Here is a 21,557-nt window from a genome sequence, read left to right as displayed (position 1 = left end):
GAGATATACACACTGTGCCCAAGCACCATTCTAAGCGTGTGGGCTTCCTGCTAGTTCCTATGCCTGTGCAGAAAGCCCATCTCAGAGGAGCTGAGCAATGCCCCTGCTGCCTGCCCTCCGTGTCAGGATGCTTGGGACAGGCTGGCCATCTGCTGCTCACTGGCCAGGCCCACAGGTCTGCTCCTCCAAACTAGCCCTACAGTTTCAGGCAGAAGAGAATAAAAGACGCACTGCACTATCTAGAATCTCTCTAGTGGTTCTCAACCTTCCTAATGCCGAGACCCTTTAATACAGTTCCGCATGTTGAGGTGAACCCCAACCATAAAATTATTTTTGTTGCTACTTCATAACTGTAATTTTGCTACTGTTATGAATCATAATATAAATATCTGATATGCAGGATGGTTTTAGGTGACCCCTGTGAAAGGCTTGCTCAGCTCCCAAAGGGGTCACAACCCACAGGTTGAGAACTGCTGCTCTAGATAGCATGACCTTCACTTACTACACCTTTAGCTTGAAAGGTGAATGGCTGCAGGCCTGTGTGAGTCCCAGCCCCCAGCCCCATGTGGAAGAGAATGTCTGCTCACCGAGCTGGGACTCTATTGCTCCCTGTATACACCTCTTCTGTGATGAGGACCTTGGTTGAAAAGCAGGGTCCAAGGGAGCAGCAGGATCCAAGCACCAATGCTGCTCCCTCAGGGCCTGATGCAGGGCCTTTGTCTTGCAGCTGTGTGTCTCTCCTTGTACGCAGGACACCTCATGGTCATCTGCTGCGATGGGCTGAACTGACCCTGATCACTTATCCCTCCTTCCTCTCCTTGTCTGGGTCAACCCTGGCTGTCAAAAGGCACTTCTCTGGCTCGGTGTTATCAGGGCTCCACCTGCAGATCTGCTCAGGGTAGGGAAGGACCCCTGAGGAAGGCAGCCCAGCTGCACAACATACTCACTGTCACACTTACATTGGAGAAAAAGAATCAGGATCTATGCTCGTGGTGGGAACAAAGCCCACTTCCCCTGAGCTGATTGACTTTCCAATGAACCACCGAAGCCCAGGTATGATAAAGCCGATGATTTCGATGCTTTCTCCCTGCTGGAAACTCAGCTCATCCTTTTCTTCTGCCTCATAATCCTTCCAGGCCTTACATCGTCCCCTGCCTGTGGGAAGGAGCACACAGGTCAGCTACGTAAGGTAGAAACAGCTGAGCCTTCCACTACCCTCCAATGCACTGCAAAATGCTAAATGCAAGGTTCCCAGACAACATTAGAATCTCAAGATCAGTATAGTTTCTCTCTGTCTGTCTGTCTCTCTCTCTCTCTGTCACACACACACTCCAAATGGCAGAAATGACACAAGGTGACTGGCTTTTCATTTTGGTAAACTAGAACTTTTTTTAAAAAAACAATTATAATGTGCTTTCACTGTTTTAGAAAAGATGCTTTAACAAACATAAGAAAGATATTCTTGGAATGCGGGCTACACCTTAAAATTGAATAAAGGTAACTATGGAAAAGTGTGAAGCTCACTATATTATCCTGGCTTGTATGATTTTGCCACTGTTATGTAAACATTTTGTCATGTTTGGCACAAATCCATAGACCAGCGAGTGCAAGTCATTCTACCAGAAGGTCTCTGCATGTCCTTCCAGCTCCCACGGCCACTCTGACCCTCAGGGTCCCCGGCCATGAAATGGAGATAGGGAGGATACTCCATGCTTATAAATATGAGGAAGAATCAAAAAGATGAAGTGCACCATGCCTGGTACCTACTCTACTCTCAATAGATGTTGGCCTCATTATCACCAGGAATAAAAAGCTACTGATGACCCAGAGGGATCACAAAGAGTCTCCTCCAAACGATGGTAATTAGTCTGCTAAGTTGCCTAACTAGGACCTAGGAATGACCTTTTTATGTGTGTTGTACTGCCCAGTTTACAAAGTACATTTATTACATCCACTTTCTCAGATCTTCCCAAGAGCTCTGAAGGGCAGGGATAACAGAATTCCTTTGTCATAGATTAGAAGGTGGAGGCTCAGAGAAGGTTCGTGATTTGTCTAAGGAGCTTATGTGTGGCCAAACCGGTAGAGAACTTAACTCTTCTGACTGCTGGTTAACCCCTCTTCCCACTAATCTTGCTCTGGTGAAAATAATGACTCCAATGTGCTTCGGTTTCTTAATTTGCTTTCACTTCTCAGCCAAAGCTACTGGCTTTTTTTTTCCCCCTGACATTTTTGTCAAGCTTCTATTGATATGTCTTCAAGATCAGCAATTCCCACTGCTTTGTGGGTTAACAGGATCAACCATGTGTTACACAGCTACCATGTGCAAGAAACTGCACCAAATGACTTAAGAGTCAATTTGCTTACAACATGACAACGTAGGAGTTGGTGCGGGATTTTACCAATGAGGAAGTTGTAGCATACTGAGGGCAGGTGGCTTGGCCAATTGGCCAAGGTCACACTGGTTTTAAGTTGTGGAGTAGAATTTGAACCCAGAGCAGATTTCAAAGCCCCCCTATTCCTAACTACAAGGCTGTGCTGTCTCAGAAAATTAAAAAACTTATTTGTCATCAATAATTCATTAGATCTAAGGTCCGGGTTGTGTGATTCTTTCTATTTCCCTGTACACACCTTTTCTGGGATGAGGATCCTTGGTGGAAAAGCAGAGTCCAAGTGAGCAGCAGGATCCAAGGACCAAGCACCAAAATATTTGGGCTCAGAACTTGTAAAAGAACTATAAATGTGTGGCAGGAGTTGGGGGGGGCTCTAAAGATGAAGGTGAAAGGAAAGTATACATAGATACTGAAAAAATATTGGACTTAATTATCCAATAAATACATATACACGACACTTACAGATATGTGTATATATACAGACTTTCAGGTAGAGATTGCTTAAATTATACACGCACGTGTGTGAATGTACATTTCATTCATTTATTCAGCCAATATTTACTGACGACCCACTATGGGCCAGGTGTTCCTGCTCTTCCTAAATTCAGTTCATTTCATAAAACTCTAAGGGAAATTAGAAAGTCTTTTGATCAGAGATCAAAAACAGGCAGACTGCAGGCCACATTTGGCTCACAAAATATTTACACTAGGCTTTTTTTCTTTACTCGTCTATGTCTGGGTCCCTGCCGTCCCTACCATTCCAAGCGTCTGTGTGACCTGCCCGCTCTGCAGCCCTGGGATGAGACCTCTCATTCCCAGGCAGGGAAACCCACGCATACAGACAGAAACTGGCTTCCTTAAATCCAGTCAGTAGCAGAGGCAAGACGGGAATTCACATCAACTGACTCCAGACCTGCAGATAAAATTAGGAGGCAGGACAACATTATCTTCCTAACAATACTGGGTTTTCCACTGAGCCGTACCGATCTGATAGGAGCCTGTCCAATCTCTCTTCCTGAAAAGGCCACAGCTTCCTGGATAATTCTTTAGGAACCATCTGCCAATGGAAACATCAGGTTTGCAAACATGGGTTTCAAAAAATTACAGCAAAGAACAGAACAGTCTGTGGGAATGATGATGACGATGGTAAGTATTGTTATTTCTCATATTTTAACGATGGCAAACATTTATTGAGAATTTACTTTATACCAAGCACTGTGAAAGGGAAGTTCAGCAGCCCTGGGGTGCTGTCTGTAATTAGTCTGTCAGTTAGATGACTAACTGTCCCCTTACATTTGCATTGCCAAGTTCTCTGTCATAGCCACGCACAGCATCCACAGCCTGGGATGATGTGTTTGTCACACTACATTTTGGAGATTACGATATCTTCCAGCAGGGATTCTTAAACTTGAGAGTGAAAATATTCCATAGGGTGTGAAAAACATTCCCTAGGGGACTGATTTAAAATGCATATTCCTGGACCTGACCCTAAAAGACTCAGAGGACAGCCAGGGAGTCTAAATTTATGGTACCATCCCCAGGGTTGGCTGATACAATTGGCTCCCAGTCCATTCCTTGAGAATGCGTTATAGGGCAGGAAGTGTATTTCCTCCTAGCTCCCATGTCCGTCTGAAATTTCGACTTGTCTCCAATTTCATCCAATTGTTCAAACCCTGACTATTAAAAATTAAAATAAAATAGGAGAAAGACAAAAATCCACCCCGACTCTGTTCTCTCCCCCACTGTGGATGCTGCATCTGAAAGCACGCCCTCTCTGCTCCAGGCAGAGCCCAGTCTGCTCTGGGAGCCTCACCCAGGAGGCAGGTGGCTACTCACTGGTGGAACGGGAGATGCAGAGGCTCCAAGGCTGACACGGGCACCAGGCCCCGCTGACCCGTCACCAAGGACACACCTTCCCACTCATACCCTCCTTCAGCTGTCTTCACCAAGATTAACTCGTCCTTGCGAAGTGACAAACACTCTCCCTCCTTCTCAGCTGGCTGAGCCACGGAGAACATAGCTCTGCAGAAGAACTGGCCTGCAGACAATGAACAAAGCAGCAGCCTTCTGAGGAGCAGCACGCAGGGAAGAGGGATTATCACCCTTCTCTTCCGGGGAGTAAAGTGGACAGTCCCGGGGAAGGCATCACGGCAAGAGTTCCTTGGGATCCCAGGGAAACTGATACAAAGAATCAAACCACTGAAAGGGAATTCGCTTAAAATAGATGCCAACACTTCTGAGTAATTTGTGAGAATAAGGCTTCAATGGGACTTTGAGAAAGAAATGAAATGAAAACTGACAAAAATATATTTCTATTTAATCGAATTTCTTTTATAATTACAACCTCACACTTAATCTTAGAGCCAACAAAGAACAAATTGACTTGGGTGAATGTAATTACTTTAGCTGCGTTTTACAATAGCACAATATGAAATTCTTTTCTTCATACATGATTATGCAATGCAATCATAAAGAGCATTATTTTTTCAAAAACGTCAGATGCAAATCTGGTTCTTTCAGAGTGTCTGTTATGTCATCAGGCTTGTCCATCACAGCTTTTAACTGCTGGGTGGTGACCTTGATCAAATCCTCACTCGGAAACAGATGAGGGGGTGCTTCAAAGGGTTCCTCAACACCACTTTTCATTATAAGACTTTTTTTATTGTTTGGGATTCATAGTACAAAGAATTAGGTTGTGCTGATAACATCACTTTTCTTGATGTCATGAAATACTTTAAATTTTGCGAGGTTTACAAGTTTACAATCAAATTATATCACATGTTTATAAAAGTGTCTCTCACTCTTAGATGCATATTAGAACTATGTGGGAAACTTTCCAAAACATGCCAATGCCTGGGCCCCCCAGCCCCAAGTGTTAATGATCTTAGGCATCAACTGGCGTGGGCATCTTGCATGGGCATCTTTGTAAAACTCCCCAAGTTGTTCTAACAGCACACAGGAAGACTGACCAGCACAGCTGTGCATGTGACATCAGGGTGGAACTGAGAGGAATGTTCGGAGTACTGTTAATATTGTAATAGGTAGGCTCATCGGCGACAACTGTGTGTTTGAATGACTTTTGCATCCATTCCTATCCTACTTATTTCAAGGCCTCTAGAAGCAAATATCCAGATAAGACCCCATCCCCACCGCTACACACTCACCTTCCTGTATCAGGAGTCCCAGGTGGATTGTTTCCAAGTGTTTTTCGTCTACGGACACCTGGATCTCTGTATCCTCCACCAATCTGCAGTTGAGCCAGTAGTTGTGGTCAAAGAGGAGATGCTCCAGACATGTGGATACATAGCCTAGGAAGTCACACCAACAAGGTAAAGGATCCCTGAACAAAGGATCCCCGCCATTAGCTGAGCACGGGAGAGAGTGACAAGCTCCCTCCTAAAGCCGGGAGGGACGGGTCCCCAGCCTGCCATCGAACAGCAAGTAGGACAGAAGAAGAGGGGCAGACACTCTCTAGAATGAATTCATTCTTCTAAGCATCCACTGGGAAACATGAGTCGTTCTTAAATTCTGTTTGCCATTTTCAACATATTATGGGTCTGCAGAAATACATAACGAGATGACCAAACCCAGCTGCCTTTTTCTAACACCTTCATGGACGTCTCCAAATTTACTATTTTTACTCTCAGGGTTCCTCATCCCCACGTCTAGTTCCCCTGACCTGAGGTTCAAATTCCTGTGCCTCTGATGATGAGAAGTTCTCCAGGGCCCACAAAGGAGTTAGCACTGACTTCCACATACCCCCTTCGATTAATAGTAAGCTCTCTCCTGATAAAAGCAGACTAAAAACTAGGTAAATCGTAAAATTACAATAATTGTGTGTAGTGTGTTAAACAGGCCTGTAAACATGAATTATTTGTGTTAAAATGTTTCTTGTTTCTTCTTTTGAGGCTTCTTCTTTTTCTTATGATGCTAAAACCCATCTCTTTCCATTCTGACTGTCCGTTGTGCCAGTTTAAGCCTTATGTATCTTCTATAATTGCACTTCTTGAACTTTAAGGTGCACACAGATCACCTGGGGATCTTATTAAAATGTAGATGCTGATTCAGTATATTTGGGGTAGGGCTTGAGAGTCTCCCTTTTAAGCAGGATCTAGGTAACGCCCGTGAAACTGACCCATGGGGCAGAGTTTGAATAGTGAGGCTCTCCAATGGTCCAGAAAGAGCTATGCAGCATGAAGAACAGAAAACTCCCCAAGACCATAAGAAGAGAAGTTACACCTTCCAGCCATGAGCCACCTTGCCCCTCCCTCATCTCTCCCTGTGCAGAGCTGCATGGAACCCAGCATTTTCTGGGAGATGAAAAATGAGCATCAAGTCAGGTGGCCCCTGGCTTTGCTTTTTGCTTTGTAGCTTCCCAATCAAAAGCAGCTCTCTAGAGAAGGCAGGTGAGCCATTTCCCACCACGGGGGCACTGATGCTATGCCCAAATGTCCTTCTTTATCTTCTAGAAAACCCTGCCACCGGGGGCTGCTATAAGCCAATAATCTCATCTCTTTCTTTGACTCTTCCAATGCTCCTGGAACTTTACTATTTCAAGCAGCTACTTTTATCTTACTCAAGACCAGCTGCCTTTTAAAGGTAAATCAATTTCATATCTATCCCAGTACTTTGAATTTATAGATGACCAATAACTGTTTGTCCATTGACTGGTTATCTAATAAAGAGGGACCTCCCTGGACACAAAGAAGGGACCTTCCTTATGTGGCCTTTTACAATATGAGTTAATATTTGCTTTAGATTTCACTTCAGGAGATTTGTAATATTCCAAAACTTAACCATCAGTCTTAGGGCTGCATCTCTTTTAATATCAGAGCCAGACCTATTCTCAAGCCTACAAATTGGCTGAACTGGGAAGCAGATCCTCTTCCACCTGCCTGCTTGGGGTCATACCTAAATTAAGGTAGGTGGAGAACTTCCAGATTTCCTCCATGGTCTTGAAGGTGATGAGGAACTGAGCCCTCTGGGACTGGATCCTGACCAGCCTTGCAGAGAGGTCCTGAATCAAGAGAACAATGAGTCAGCCTGGGATGACAGGTGTGTCCTGTTGACGAGCTCACATATGCACCAAATGGTCTGCAGGAACTTCTTGATTATGGCCTTGATTTTTACATTACGACACACACACTAAAAAATGGAAATAACCCCAAAAAATGAGAAAATAACCTAAATATTCATCAACGGAAGTCTGGTTAAAATGGAATACGATCTTTTCATACCATGAAATATTATGAAATTATGCAGCCACAAAAAAGAATGAACATGCTCTTTGTATGGATACAGGCTGCAGACATAATAACACTCCTGTACCACATCAACAAAGGAAACCAGGGCACAGAATGACGTACAGAGAATTCTATTTGTGAATTTAAAAAAGCACATGTGGGAGAGTATGATTCGTAGAAAGTATTTGGAAGCAAATTTGATTGTGAATTTGCGTCTAATGATTATCTGTCTGAAGCTGGAAAACAGAAAAAACAAAGCACATAAAAATACAAAAATCCCAAACTCCTCCTCCTAGAGGTCACCAGTGTTAACATCTCCATGTATTAACTTTGAATCTTTTGTCCTAGGCAAGTTTCCATGTAACTGTTCTCTATAAATAGGATCGTATCACATATGGTATTTTACAATCATTTTTTGTTGCTAAAAAAATATATTTTGGGGTGGCGCCTGTGGCTCAAAAGGGTAGGGCGCCGGCCCCATATGCCGGAGGTGGTGGGTTCAAACCCAGCCCCAGCCAAAAACTGCAAAAAATATATATACATATATATTTTCTGAGCCATCTCCCATGTCATTAGGCAGTCATTATTTTTAATGGTTGTATTTGCCATTTTTGCATCTGACATAATCGATTCTTATTTCCTTATGGTTTCACATTTAGACAATTCTGTATTTTTTTAAAAATGGCACTGTGATAAATATCCTTAAGCTAAATCTTTGAGCATATCCTTAATTGTTTTGACAAAAGTGATTCCAAGAACTACAACCAGGAACACAAGGATATGCACCATTTTCGATCCTAAAATACAGGTACCCTGCTGCCCTCCGGAAAGGTGTTTCAGTTTACACGCTCACAGGCAGAGCAAAAGGAGGCTTGTAAGCCTCTTCTTTTTTTAAATACCTGAAAAAACAGGCCTGAATCCGAGCCAAACTGGTCTTCCCCTAAATCTCTGTTGCTTGTACAGAGATTGGAATCCCTGGAATTGACTTTAACTAGAGAACACTGCTCCCCAAGGCCAGGTCCTGCCACCAACACCAACCTCTGCACCCCTATCGGGAAGAAAGAGAAAAGGGCACAAGGATCCAAAGGAAGAGCCCCTAGTTCAGCAAAGTCAGAAGCCTGGGGTTCTGCCATCCCAAACCCCAGGAGGCCCCAGATTCCTGGAGGATGTAAATCCTGTAATTAAGGCAGAGGTGGGTGCTAGGTGGAAACTGATTTACACAGAATTCCTTACATGCCAAGTAATTCCTTACTTGCCCTTCACCAAGCTCCCTGAGCAATGCCTCATAGAACTCCCGCAATAGCCCTTCAGAGACAATGTGATGACAGTGTTTAATCCCGTCTAAGATTTGCTTTTATCACACTTAACAACACTTCTGAAATAAACAATAGGGAAGCATGGCATCATTCTTAATCTGCACAATGTGTTTTCTTTCTTGGAGTTACGTAAAATAATCGCACATTTTATAATCAATGGCATCTTAGATCTCGTAAAAAATCACTTTGTTCCTGTTCATATTCAAGGAGGCCAAGGCACAGAGAGGTTAAGGAACTGGCCCAAGTCACCAGCAAGGGAGTAAGCCAATGAGATCAGTGATTCAGCTGACACCAGGCATCAGCCTCAGCCCACGAGCTTGTCCAGCTCAACCCTACTCTGTCATACCAGAGATGACTCAAAATAGAGGAAAATCTATGGTACCAATTAGCAGCCAATGTCTCCAAGTTCCTGAATCCTGACGATCCATAAAATAAAATAAAACTTAAAAATTTTAGTCACTATTTATGGAGTGCACACCACCACCCAAACACCAGGCCGAGCTCTTTACAGGTACCATCTCATTTTCTCCTCCTGAAAAATCAGACACTGTCTTTTTGGCTGCCTGGCATTTAGAGTACTTTTCTTCCATGAATTTGAACTTGTGCCAGATTAATAGGGACTATAAAAATAAGTAGAACGTATGGAAAACAATATTCTCTTTCCTCTACCCCCATTGTAACAACTTTTATCATTTCTGATTTTAATCCTCCTAATTAATACCCACTAAATTGTCAATAATTTTATCCTTAGTTTAACATTAAAGTTATTATCTACCCACACAGAAAGATGAAGAATTGATTTATTTACTTTATTGCCTTTTCCTCCTCTCATCCTAATATTTATAGTTATCAGTTTTTGATTGATAATTTGGGTACTTTAAAAATACATACTTAGTGGTTACCAGCAGCAGGGACAAGGGGATGATGGAGAGTTCTTGTTTAATGGGGAGAGTTTCCGTTTGGAATGATGAGAAAGTGCTGGAGATAGGTAAGTTGTGAGTGGCCTTATGTCATGGTGAATTGTATACTTTTTTTTTCTTTTTTTTGAGACAAAGCCTCAAGCTTCCACCCTGGATAGAGTGCCATAGCGTTACCGCTCACAGCAACCTCCAACTCCTAGGCTCAAGCGATTCTCCTGCCTCCACCTCCCAAGTACCTAGGATCACAGGCGCCCACCACAAAGCCCAGCTATTTTCTGGTTGCAGCCATCTTTGTTGTTTGGCAGGCCCAGGCTGGATTCGAACCTGCTAGCACAGGTGTATGTGGCCAGCACCTTAGCTACTTGAGCCACAGGCACCGAGCTAGTGAATTATACACTGTAAAAGCAATTTTATGTTATATATATTGTGAGAGTCACAGTAAAAAAAAATTCAAACTTATCCCATTGGGAAAAAATATACATAACGAGATAGTATTATAACAGTTTCCAGAGGTTAAGTAACTCCCCAAAGGTCATACAACTAATAGTAGTGATTTAAAACCAACTTTTCCAGATTGCCCCATTCTAAGTTCCTGCCTCTTCCTGCTAAGCAGAGAATGTGCATACAGTCATTCAATCAGTCAGTCGGTCTGGCATCAGATGTTTTCTCTTTGTGCCAGGTGCTGTCTTAGGGGCTGGGGACAGACGTAAGACTGGCCAGCAGACTTCTACCTGCTTCCAACACTCACCTTAAATAGTGCCCGCACCTCCTGGTCCTCATTCTCCAGTGCCCAGAGGCGCCTGCGGGCTGCTTCCTGCAAGGGTCCATTTACGCACCTTCTGGAGCGGCTCTTTACACAGAAAGAGAGTGTCAGATCTTAAAGAGAACAGAGAGACATCCACCTATGAATGGATTAACAAATTGTGACATTTGTATGCCATGGAATACTATGCAGCCATAAAAAATGATGGAGAATTTTCATCTTATATGTTTACATGGATGGAACTGAAACATATTCTTTTAGTAAAGTATCTCAAGAATGGAGAAAAAAGTATCCAATGTACTCAATACTATTATGAAAAGAATATATAATCACCTACACATCCATATGAATGATAAAACACGACTACAATCCAGAAAGAAGGAGAGAAAAGGAGGGAGAGGGGAGGGGAGGGGAGAGGACAGGAGGAGGGAAGGTATTTGGTGGGACCTCACCTAATGTGCATAATGCAATGGTCCATCTCAAAACTATTAAGAGTAGAGTATAAATGTCTTACCACAACAAATAAGTAAGGGAGGTGATAGTTATGTTAATCAGTTTGATGTAAGCATTCCACATTGTATATCAAATCAGCACATTATACCTCATAAATATACATAGTTATGATTTAATTTTAAAAAAGGAAAGAAATGCCATGAAAAGGAAGAATTAGATAAATCTCTATTGTTCCCTTCACATATTCACCTGAACCCTAAATTGGTGGCTCAGTAATTACAGATTAGAGTTGGTCTCTAAACACCCCTTTAAACTGTTCTCCCCAGAGGGGGGGAAAGTACTGCCCCCCAGGATGGCTCTGGAATGCCAGGAGTTGATGCACTCCCATTGGTATTTCTGCTTTGCACAGGGCATATTCCTACACTGCCCGGCACTAATGCGATGGTGCTGACACACAACCACAACCAGCCAAAACATTTATTGCTTCTTGTGGATGATTTGTGAAAGTTTTGACTAAACACTACTTTACCAACATGCAAGTAAATATATTTATATGTTAAATTTATAATAATAATTGTTAATATGTAATAGACTTATGAATTATACATACACATGTCTCTAATCCCTTTCTTTCTGATAGTGCATTTATTAATGTTTGAGAGAGTATGTGGTGTATTAAAATTTATCTTTCAGTTCTTCAAAAACTCAGATTCATTTAGCAAATACTTATTGAGAGCCTCCCATGAGGCAGCAGCTGTTTTAGGAGCTGAGGGTACAGCAGAGAACAAGACAGACAAGTCCCAGTTCTCAGGGAGCTTGCATTCTACTCAGCAATTAATTCCATCAAAGCAATCATTTCGGATGGAGAAAAGTGCTATTAACAAAATTTAGCAGGGTCAAGAGGTAAAACGATGGAGTAGCCGGAGGATGGGGTATCACTTTGGTGGTGTTGTCAGGAAAGGCCACACTGAAGAGGTTTATCTTATAGTTGCACTTTGCAAGGTCTTCTTTAGATAGTAAGTAGCAACTTGTTAATAATTATCCTATGCAGGAACCCAGGAAGGCCCTGGACTAGACAATCGAAGAGATTTCTCTTCCAGTCCCAACTCTCCAGGAGCTTTCCAAGTTCCTGAGTAGGTTATGGCCCCTGTCAACCTGAGCTGGGTCCACAAGGCAGCCTTCAACTCCTGCCTTTAAGAAGCCTGTGTTTAACCTACAATTTCTAAAAGTGCTGAGGTTGCAGACCAGCTCCTATGTGACATGCCCAAAGGCTTGACTTTGAGGTGAACTTCAGGTAGATGTTTGTTCTACTCAGTCCCTTCCCAGTCTGTTTCCAGTGTCATGAAACCCTTTCATTTCCAGCAACCCCCGTCCAGCCTCCATCAGGGCCTCACAGCATGCTGATGGCAAGGGGGAGACAGAGCATAAAGACGTTGGCTGTGCAGGGAGGAGACACACAGACTCGGGCTTAAGGCTTCGCTCTGCTCCTCAATAACTGTGCCACCCAAGGCAGTTTTAATCGCCTCTCTCTGCCTGACTTTCTCCATTAGCCAAACCCATAGGGGTTCTAAGCGGCTTACTAAATGACATTGTGCATAGAAACATATGTGCTCAGTGCTTGGCACATCTTAAGCATTCAATAAACACATTAACCATAAGCAATTGCCCCGCCCCCACTCTGGCAATTACTGCTCACAGCTGCACTTATTTGGTCCTTTCCACCAAACCCCACCTCTCCCGTCCATCCAAATCCTGATCCAGACTCCCCTCTGGACTCTCTCTTAGAATAGCCCCTGCTGACTGACAGCCCTGTCAGTGTGAAGCTTGCCGTAATGTGGAACTCAAAAGACCTGGACTTCTATAAGCCAGATTCAAAAGATTGCTTTTGGATCTCAGATAGTGAGGTGAGAAATGAGGCCCAGAGCAGAACGTCTGTGCCCGCAGTGGGATCCTACAGGGCTCGGCATTGCCAGAGTGGGGAGTACATCAAGTTCAGTCCAGCGTTAGTGCAAAGTATATTGGGCCATATCTTAATCCTTCTAGACGCCGGTCCCGTAATCATGATAATGTATCTGATAGATTCTGTCTGGGACTGTTCTTCATCGAGGAGAGGCTGGCAGCTCTGTCCTTACTCCCTGACTATCCTAGAAACACCATCAGGGTGGAAAATGCTAAAAGACGGACTGGTGCAGCCGAGGTCCGTTCAGTTTCACCTACAGATACCCTTTGTTCACTGGCCTTCATGCGTTGACAAGGCAAAATGCTGACTCCACTGTGTTCATGAAACAGCAGATGGTAATTCCGGTTTTTCCAGGGATGACCCAACCTGACAGACCGATAAGCAGATTGACACAAAAGCAAGAAACAAAGGACAAGGTTGGTCTCATTGTCACCTAAGAAGTTTGACGGTTTTGAATTTGAAATTGGGGAAAGAAAGAACTTAGTATAACATTTACACAACATCTATTCTATGATGCCTATCCTTTCAAACATTCATGGTGTAAATCTTTTCACAAATCTGTATTTTACATCCCAAGGAGAGGGATATTTTTGGAGGACAAAAGAGCATCTTGGTTATGAATAAGGACCTTCCTCGTCACATGGTAACTGTGGCAGTAAAGTCATTTCCCCCTCTGAGACTCAGCTTCCCGCCTGCTAAGTGGGTGTTTGGTGCCTCTGCCTGGGGCTGACTCCATGCAGCGGAGAAGACCGTATAAGGACCGCTTGGCTCATGATTTGCCTCAACTCAATGGTCACGGCTCCTGCGCAACAGAAACCAACTCTTCTCAAGGTTTGTCCTCAGAGTTTCTGGGACAGAGTTCAGCCCTGGTGTAGCTTTCTCTGAGGACAATTTCCTCTTTGTGGGCTTCATCAGGGTCTCTTAAAGGGGACCTTGTGAAAGATGTATTTTAAAAATAGGATTTTTTTTCACATTAAGTTCAAAATCTTTTTCTGCTTCTGAAAGTTTCATACAGATGCCCTTGTGCTTGGCCAATCTCACCCCACATATTCAATCCTTCATTCACTTATTTATTCAATAAACATTTTTTCAGAACCTACTACAATAAGGTACCATAGTAGGTATTATATGGGAGATGGATGTGACCCCCATATAGTCATTCAATGATTCATGTGTTTATTTATCAGACATTTTCTGAGTACAAACTGTATACAAACAAAAATTACCCTGCCCTCTCTAATACCTTAAAATTTAATTTATGGCATACTTTTCTTTCACATAGCAAGTATTTATGGAGCTCCTAATATGTGCCAGAATGGGAAGAGATTTGACTGCCAGCCTGAGAAGGTTGGAATTAATCTTTTGGGCGGTGGATTACAATAGAGGGTTTGTGAGCAAATGAAGATCGTAGTTAAAGTCATGGTGACAAAGATGTATTTGCTGGTGGCTCCAGGAAAGGGTTAGAGGGAGGGAGTCTGTAGATGGGAGAGGTAGGAGGTTACTGCAATATTCTACACGGAGGATGTTTTTGAAAACAGAGCTTGTCTTAGGGAGTTCGATACCTGGTGTCGCATTCTGTGGCAGGAAACATTTTTCCTTATATTCAGATGAGGATCTACCCTCCCTTGATGCAGTTAGATCCTTGGAAGGACTTTCTTTACCTGGAGAAGATAAAATAAAAAATCATTCATGAGAGTATAAACAGGTTTTAAGCAAGAGCTACAAGGTTTGTAGAGTGACTTTTTTTCCAGGATGAGTGGCCACAGAAGAATTCTCTTTGTTATCACCATTGCCTTATAATTATTTGGTGCTGTGCTATTATCAAGAACTGCCATGCAAGCTATCTCACTCCTGCAGCAGGCTGGGTGTCCCCCTCTTATTAAAAATGCAGATTCCCACCCACAAGTCAAACCCAGTCCCACAGCTTAGTACACTGAAGGCGCTCAATACACATTGAGGCTGCATATCATGGGTCTGATTACCGCAAGGCTGGGGGTTCATGGGTGGGTCACAGAAGAGCTGGAGTGGACATAGAGATCAGTATCACTAGGGAGATGACTGGGGCATGGCTGTAATGTCCCTAAAATGTATGATTGTCCCCAGCTGTCCTTCTGTCTGCCCACTAAATAGGGTCCTATTGGGGAACAGTCTCCCAGCTTTCCAAAAAGTTCTTGTCTTTGCAGCTATAAAAGTGGAGTGCAAAGAAAAACGAAGGTCAGGGCACAGGCTGGAGCTGGGGAGAAGGTTCCTTCCATGGCAGGGTGTTTTAAAGGGAGAAGAGGATGAAGCTGTAATGCCCAGAAAAGCAGATACGGGGGAAATTTCACAAGCGCTGCTATAGAATGTAGGCTTCCCTTACGGTACTCTCAAAATGCAAGGGAACTTGGGGCCTTAACATGCTAATTTTGGATGCTGGATTCTATTCTTTTCTTATTTCTCTCCCATGAAATTGCTTAAGAGCTATACTGTAGGAACCGAATATTGAAATCATTACCTGGTCCTGGAAATAAAGGTTAGGCATCTTGGCTCAACCACTATTTTATGAGTCATGCATTTAATCCTCCCAGTTTCTTGAGAAATTGTGGGTCAGAGTGAAGCGGGTTTTGCATTTTGGAGCAATGCTCCAGCCCAACAGTGCAACAGGGATGGAGCAGCCACGCTCACTGCAGATTAACCCTGAGCCTACATTCTCCTACTGCTGCCCAGGAGCCTGGGTCTCCATTCTGTGCATAGGGAGGGTACTTTGACATCCAAGTTGAGACTTTCCCTTTCTTTGTAACAGGAGCAGTTTGCACTGTTTGGGGTGATGTACAAGGAGAATAAAATAGATTTCCGCTTGAAAAGGCTGAAGGAGGAGCCCACCAGCTCACAGCTCTTCATCCAGTAAATCTTGTTAGCTGTTCAGAGCTGAGAGCTAAGCAGCTTAGCTGGAAAGCTGGAAGTAATGAGCTAGACGAGAACAGAATCATTTTGTAGTTCTGCCCTCAGCAACTAAGTGCAACTGCAGCAAAAAGGCACTGGCTTGGGGATCATGAGGTATGAGAATAGGCACCAGGCAAAGTCTCCATGCGGGAGTTACAAGACCTTGGGAAAGACACTTGACCCGTCGACTTTTTGAGATTTCACTTTCCCCATCTATAAATGAAGGGTTGATCTAAATTAGTGCTTCTGAACCCCAAGTGCCTATCTGACCCTCCCAGGTTGCCTTTTAAAATTACAGTTTTATTCCCAGAGATTCTTATTTCGGGGACCCATAGTGCCGCCATAGATTTTTTTTTGTTGTCGTTAACTCCCCAAATGATTCTAATTTGAGCCAGTGTCAAGAACCACAAGTCCAAATACGTGCTACTGAAATTTTAATGTCTGATTAAATCACCTGAGATACTGATAAAATACAGGTTCTGCATGTCTGCCGTGTTCCCAGGTGACGCTCGTGACACTGGGGCCACACTTGGAGCAACAGCCTGCTTCCCTGGCCTAGGACAAAGTTTGACTACAGGCTGTGGCAAACCCACAAACATCTTTTTTTATTTCTTTTGGTCCACACAGTGACTTTTTATTGTGAATCACTTGACATCATTTAGAAATTAAAATATTTTACATACCCCAGATGCTTAGGTTTGCTTTGAAATGTGAACAATCTATAGCCCACAGCTCACAGTCCACTGGGGCTGAGTGGTTGCTAACCCTACAGAGCCACAGTGGTCCCTACTCTGTCCAGTCACTCATTTACACCTGGGCCTGGCCAGTTTGAGAATGGATACAAGTATCACATGTGTGTTTTGCAAACATTACTCCTCTGCCTGCGGCTTATATGTTATTTTCTTGACAGATTACTATGGGTGGGGGAAAAGCAAGATTACCAGTAAAAAGATCAGCAGAGTAGGAGGGTATGAGATTTGCGCGCACATGAGACAGCAGAAGCCAGCCTGTGTGTGCTGAAGAGGTGGGTGATCATAGGACCAAAATTAATAAGTCTGGGAGGACTAGGATGGGGGACACTTTAAAGTAAGTGGAGGTGTTTTAAAAGGATACAGTAAGAAATGGGAGCTGTAAGACACTTTTGACCATAGAAGTAGAATAATAAAAGTGAAACTTCTACTTATGGTGGGATAGGAAGGGCAAGGAGAAGGAAATATGAGGTAAAAAGCTGCTGTAGAAATCCAGGGATGTGGGTGTGAGAATGTGGACTGTGATCTTGGCAATAAAAAGTGAGAGAATAGGGTGAATGATGCCATATTTTAAAGGAAACAAAGAGAAGGCATCCTTACATATTGAATAGGAGGAATAAAGATGGGAAAGAGGCAGTAATTAAAGAAAATAAATGGTGGAAGGTATTTAAGAGATCCTTAGGTCCACTCCAGATTACTGTTGTGAAAGCAAGGCCCAGAGTAGAGGAGTGATTTTACCAAGGTCACACAGCAAATTACGAAAAAAAAAAACCAGAGTCATCCAAGTCAATGGGTATAGACCCTTGCTGTTTCTATATTAACCTGCCCTTGGAACTGTGGGGTCTAAGGTCTCTGATCAGGAAAACCTCTCAAACATGACAATTTGCTAAAAAGGAGAATTCACTTTCATTTCTCCTCTCTCAACCCACCACACACTCAACTTTAAGAAGAAAACTAGACAATAGACAGTTCCCTGCATGCTTTCCTTCCACCCACATTTCCTTTCTTTTTTGACCTGCCAAACATACAATGAGCAGTTTTTATGATATAAACCCACTCTCTCCTTATTGAGACAAATTAGAACTACAGCCACATCCATCCACGTGGATATATCTCAGATCATAATGTTGAGCAAAGAAAAAAAAAAGGTTGCATAATGCTATTATTTTGTTTAAGTTTAAAAATCTACAAAATAATTCTTTGTAATGACTAGGTTCATGAATATGTATTATAGGAAAAGCACAAAACCATTGAATTCATAAAAGTGATTAACTTTGCAGAGGGAGCAGAGGCAAAGATCTCTCCAGGGATCCCTAAGTGTATGTGTGATGTTTTATTTTTTCAAAAACTAGGAGAAAGAAAGAAAGAAGTTCTGAAGATGATATGGCATAAAGTAGAAATTTATTACAGCTAAATGGTGGGCTTATTATTCTAATATTCACTATGACTGGTGTGTTCAAAATGCTGTATGCTTCTTTTAAAATTCAAAAGTGAAGCATCAGTTACATTGTCAGTATTCATACACTCCCCCCGGCCCCCCACCAGTCTCCTATTATTATACTGATGATTCACATTTACCAGAAAGGTTGAAGGCAAGTCACAAACACCAGTGATGGAGGTGGGTGAAAGTTTTCCTCCCACATCTTCCCTTTTTGTATTATCTTTTGTAGAAATGGGGTCTCCCTATGTTGTCAAGGCCGGTCTCCAACTTTTGGCCTCAAGCAACCCTCCCTGTCTTGGCCTCCCAAAGTGCTGGGATCACAGGTGAGAGCGGCCATGCCCAACCTGCAACCTCTCTTTAAGAGTGTAAATCTGCCCAATTCCTTCAAAAGGGTGTTGAAGGGAGAAATTCTAGAAGCTTTCAGACCAATGAACCTTGAAATGACTTTCTCTATGATCCAAAGTCATCAATTATAATTATTTATTTATTTATTTTCTTACTATTTTTTTTTTTCTTTTTGAGACAGAGTCTCACTCTGTCACTTTGGATAGAGTGCTGTGGCACCACAGCTCAGAGCAACCTCAAACTCCTGGGCTCAAGTGATCTTCCTACCTCCTCCTCTCAAGTAGCTGGGACCACAGGGACCCACCAAAATGCCCAGCTAACTTTTCTATTTTTAGTAGAAAAGGGGTTTCCCTCTTTGCTCAGGTCGGTCACAAACTCCTGAGCTCAAGGGATCCTCCCATCTCAGCCTCCTTGAGTGTTAGGATTATAGGCATGAGCTGCTACGCCCAACCAGACCAACCATAATTTATTAAATAATGGCAAGAAATTCATAGAGTGAGGAAGTCAGAGATGATGACAAGTACCAAAAACCTACCCTTTCACTATGTGCAGTCGGGAGATTTCTGTGAGCAAGTTAAAGACATCACAGGGAACAGCTGCTGCGGCAGAGCCCTGTGGAAGGAAGTGGACGCAACTCTGTGCATAGTCTGAGGCAACACTCGTCATTGCAACCGGCAAACCCGCTGGGCAGCTGGCCAGGGCTCAGTGCTATCAAGAGCCTTCTCCTTTCCTGTCTCCCTCACCCAGAAGGACTCCCTGTTTGGTCTTCATTGTTAACTCCCACTCCACAAGCACAAAGACAGAAGCAGCCAAAGAAACATGAGCACAGACATCTCCACTAAAGTGAGGAATTAGGAAGAAGGGAGGTGGGAGTGGTCCTTATTAGCCAACAACACAGCATCCCAGAGTTACTGACGGGTCATCAGAAGCAAGACCTTATCCTAAGTCTGTAAGATGAATTATATGATTTAATCCTCACAAAAGTTCCTATGTGCTAAATAAAGTCATTAGATCCAATTGACAGCCTGGAAAACGGACCTTCAAAAAACATAAAGAGACTTGTTCAAAGTCACACAACTGTTAAGTCTCTCCTGAATGGGTCTCATACTTTGTGCCCTTTCTCTAAGACAAATAGAGAATGGGGATGTTTTATCAGTTGGCCCCAGACCTACAACACCCACATCAATCTCCTTAAGAAAAGGCCCTGTCACGGGTGGGCATGAAAAGTCATTGCAGTAGAAAGACATGTCAGGCTGACTCCTAAAAAGGAGTCACTCCTAAAAAGGTGAATCTGGGGCACTAACTGGTTGTCAATAGTACAAAAGTAGATGAAAGGATAAAATAATTGAATGATAGTATCAGAAAACAATCAAGTTTGCCTTCTTCAATATTGGTCTCTTTGTTTTGAGCTGCATAACCCTGTTCTACAGCACATCTTTGGCAAAAGGACAAATGTCAAATAGAAGCAGAACTGCTCCAGCTGAGGCTCAGAGAGCATGAGAAGTGCTCCCCAAACACATTCACCATGTAACAACGTCCAGATTTTATAGATGAACAAATGCAGGCCCAAATGAGATATGTGAGGGTCATGGAAATGTAATTAACAATGGCTACCACTCTTTGAGCTTAATGAACTGCATGCCAGGCTGCTGTAAGTGTTCACATGTAGACTGAATTCCCACCACAACCTTATGAGGAAGGCATGATCACTTCATAAAAGCTACAGATGAGAAACTAAAGCCCAGAAAGTTAAATACATTGCTCTAGGCAAGGAAAAGAATCAAGATCAAACCCAGACACTTTGACCTCAGAGATCAGGTGATTAGCCATGATGACACCTGCCCACCTGGAGAGAGACTGAGTCAGATCCAGAGCCCAGGCCCTGACTTCCAGGCCAGTGGTTCTCATGTCTCTCCTCCATGCTATGTCTGCTCCTATGGGGGTCAATGACGATAGGATTCAGAGAAAAAGGACAGAAAAGTTTATAAATGTAAGAAATCTGGAGAAGCAAAACATTTCACAGGAAACAGTATACCTTCTGTGTCAAGGGCATTGTTCAGAGTTTGTTTGTTTGTAGTTTTAGGTCCAGAATGGCCTTTGTCTGGGAGGCACTCCCTGCTACATGTGCCAAGGTGCCTAGACCAGGACTTCAAGCACAGGAAGCAGAATCTAGCTGGTTGAGGTTCCCTTTAAGGACCTCGAGTGCCTCCTACAAGGCTCCAAGTGCTCACAAGGCTCCAGGTGAAGGTCATCTGTCTCAGCAAGAGGTGCTCCATATCTCCCCATCTCAGGGATCATGATAGTGCTTCAGAAAGACAGGTGATCCCAACAAGGCTAGCAATGACTCCTTGAAATAATGCTCCTCTATCTCCCAAATGAGTCCTCCCTCCCCCAGTCCACCCCTACATTCCCCTAAAGCCACCACTCACGCTGATCAGTATCACACAAGAGAGCACAGGGCCCCACCTGGGTTCTGCTCTGAAAAAAAGCCAGGAGTTTACATTAGGTGATCAACTATCCAGGCTTGCCTGGCACTAGCCAGGTTTTAGCACTGACTGCATCCCAGAGGAATCCTCAGTGCTGGACAAACCAGAATGGCTGCTCACCCCAAGTCAATCTCAGATGACTTGACAACTTCACAGAGCAACAACTCTCCGTGGCCTCAAACTGACACTCCTCCCCCCACAAAATCGCACAGCAATAGGTAGAGGCAGGAAACTGCCTGTTTTTCTCTCATAAAAGCAACCCTGACAAAAATAGGCTTGACAGATGGAGGCCAAATTTGTGACCACCCAACGGAACTCACTTGCCTGAACCATCTTCCTGTCAGAGGGAATCTTGGGAGGAAAGGAAGGAAGGGCTTAGTCACACCCAAGAGTGGCAGCCAAGAGCAGCACTCAGCTCCTCTGCAGGGAGAGAGCTCAAAGCCTCTTTCTTCAGGAAAAGTAGATGTTTTCTTGTATTACAAAGCCAAGAAGACAAACACTGACCTGGTGGGGGAAGGGGAGAAAAAGGCACACCGTCTCCCCGCCTTTAGAAGAGAAGTTTCCCCAAC

At 43.4% G+C, this 21,557-nt stretch overlaps 1 protein-coding gene across 2 annotated transcripts in view; it reads right to left on the bottom strand.

Annotated features, from left to right (window-relative positions):
- SH3TC2 (SH3 domain and tetratricopeptide repeats 2) overlaps positions 1-21,557 on the bottom strand; it is a 53,808-nt gene that overhangs the window by 32,028 nt on the left and 223 nt on the right. Inside the window, exons 2-9 of one of the 2 annotated variants that reach the window (XM_003782056.3) lie at positions 14,608-14,706; positions 10,618-10,745; positions 7,302-7,407; positions 6,394-6,395; positions 5,555-5,675; positions 4,227-4,428; positions 3,374-3,447; positions 960-1,155 (exon numbers count right to left, since the gene is read on the bottom strand). In XM_003782056.3, coding sequence (XP_003782104.1) covers positions 960-1,155; positions 3,374-3,447; positions 4,227-4,428; positions 5,555-5,675; positions 6,394-6,395; positions 7,302-7,407; positions 10,618-10,745; positions 14,608-14,706 — 928 coding nt within the window. Of the gene's footprint in view, positions 1-959; positions 1,156-3,373; positions 3,448-4,226; positions 4,429-5,554; positions 5,699-6,393; positions 6,396-7,301; positions 7,408-10,617; positions 10,746-14,607; positions 14,707-21,557 lie in introns of both variants that reach the window. The other variant, XM_003782055.3, reaches the window with a different exon arrangement.

This window comes from Otolemur garnettii, unplaced genomic scaffold (genome assembly GCF_000181295.1).
Source record: "Otolemur garnettii isolate 467f Iridium unplaced genomic scaffold, OtoGar3 scaffold00003, whole genome shotgun sequence".
Taxonomy (NCBI): domain Eukaryota; kingdom Metazoa; phylum Chordata; class Mammalia; order Primates; family Galagidae; genus Otolemur; species Otolemur garnettii.
Note: the sequence above shows the minus strand (reverse complement) of the source record. Positions and strands in the feature narration are given on the sequence as shown.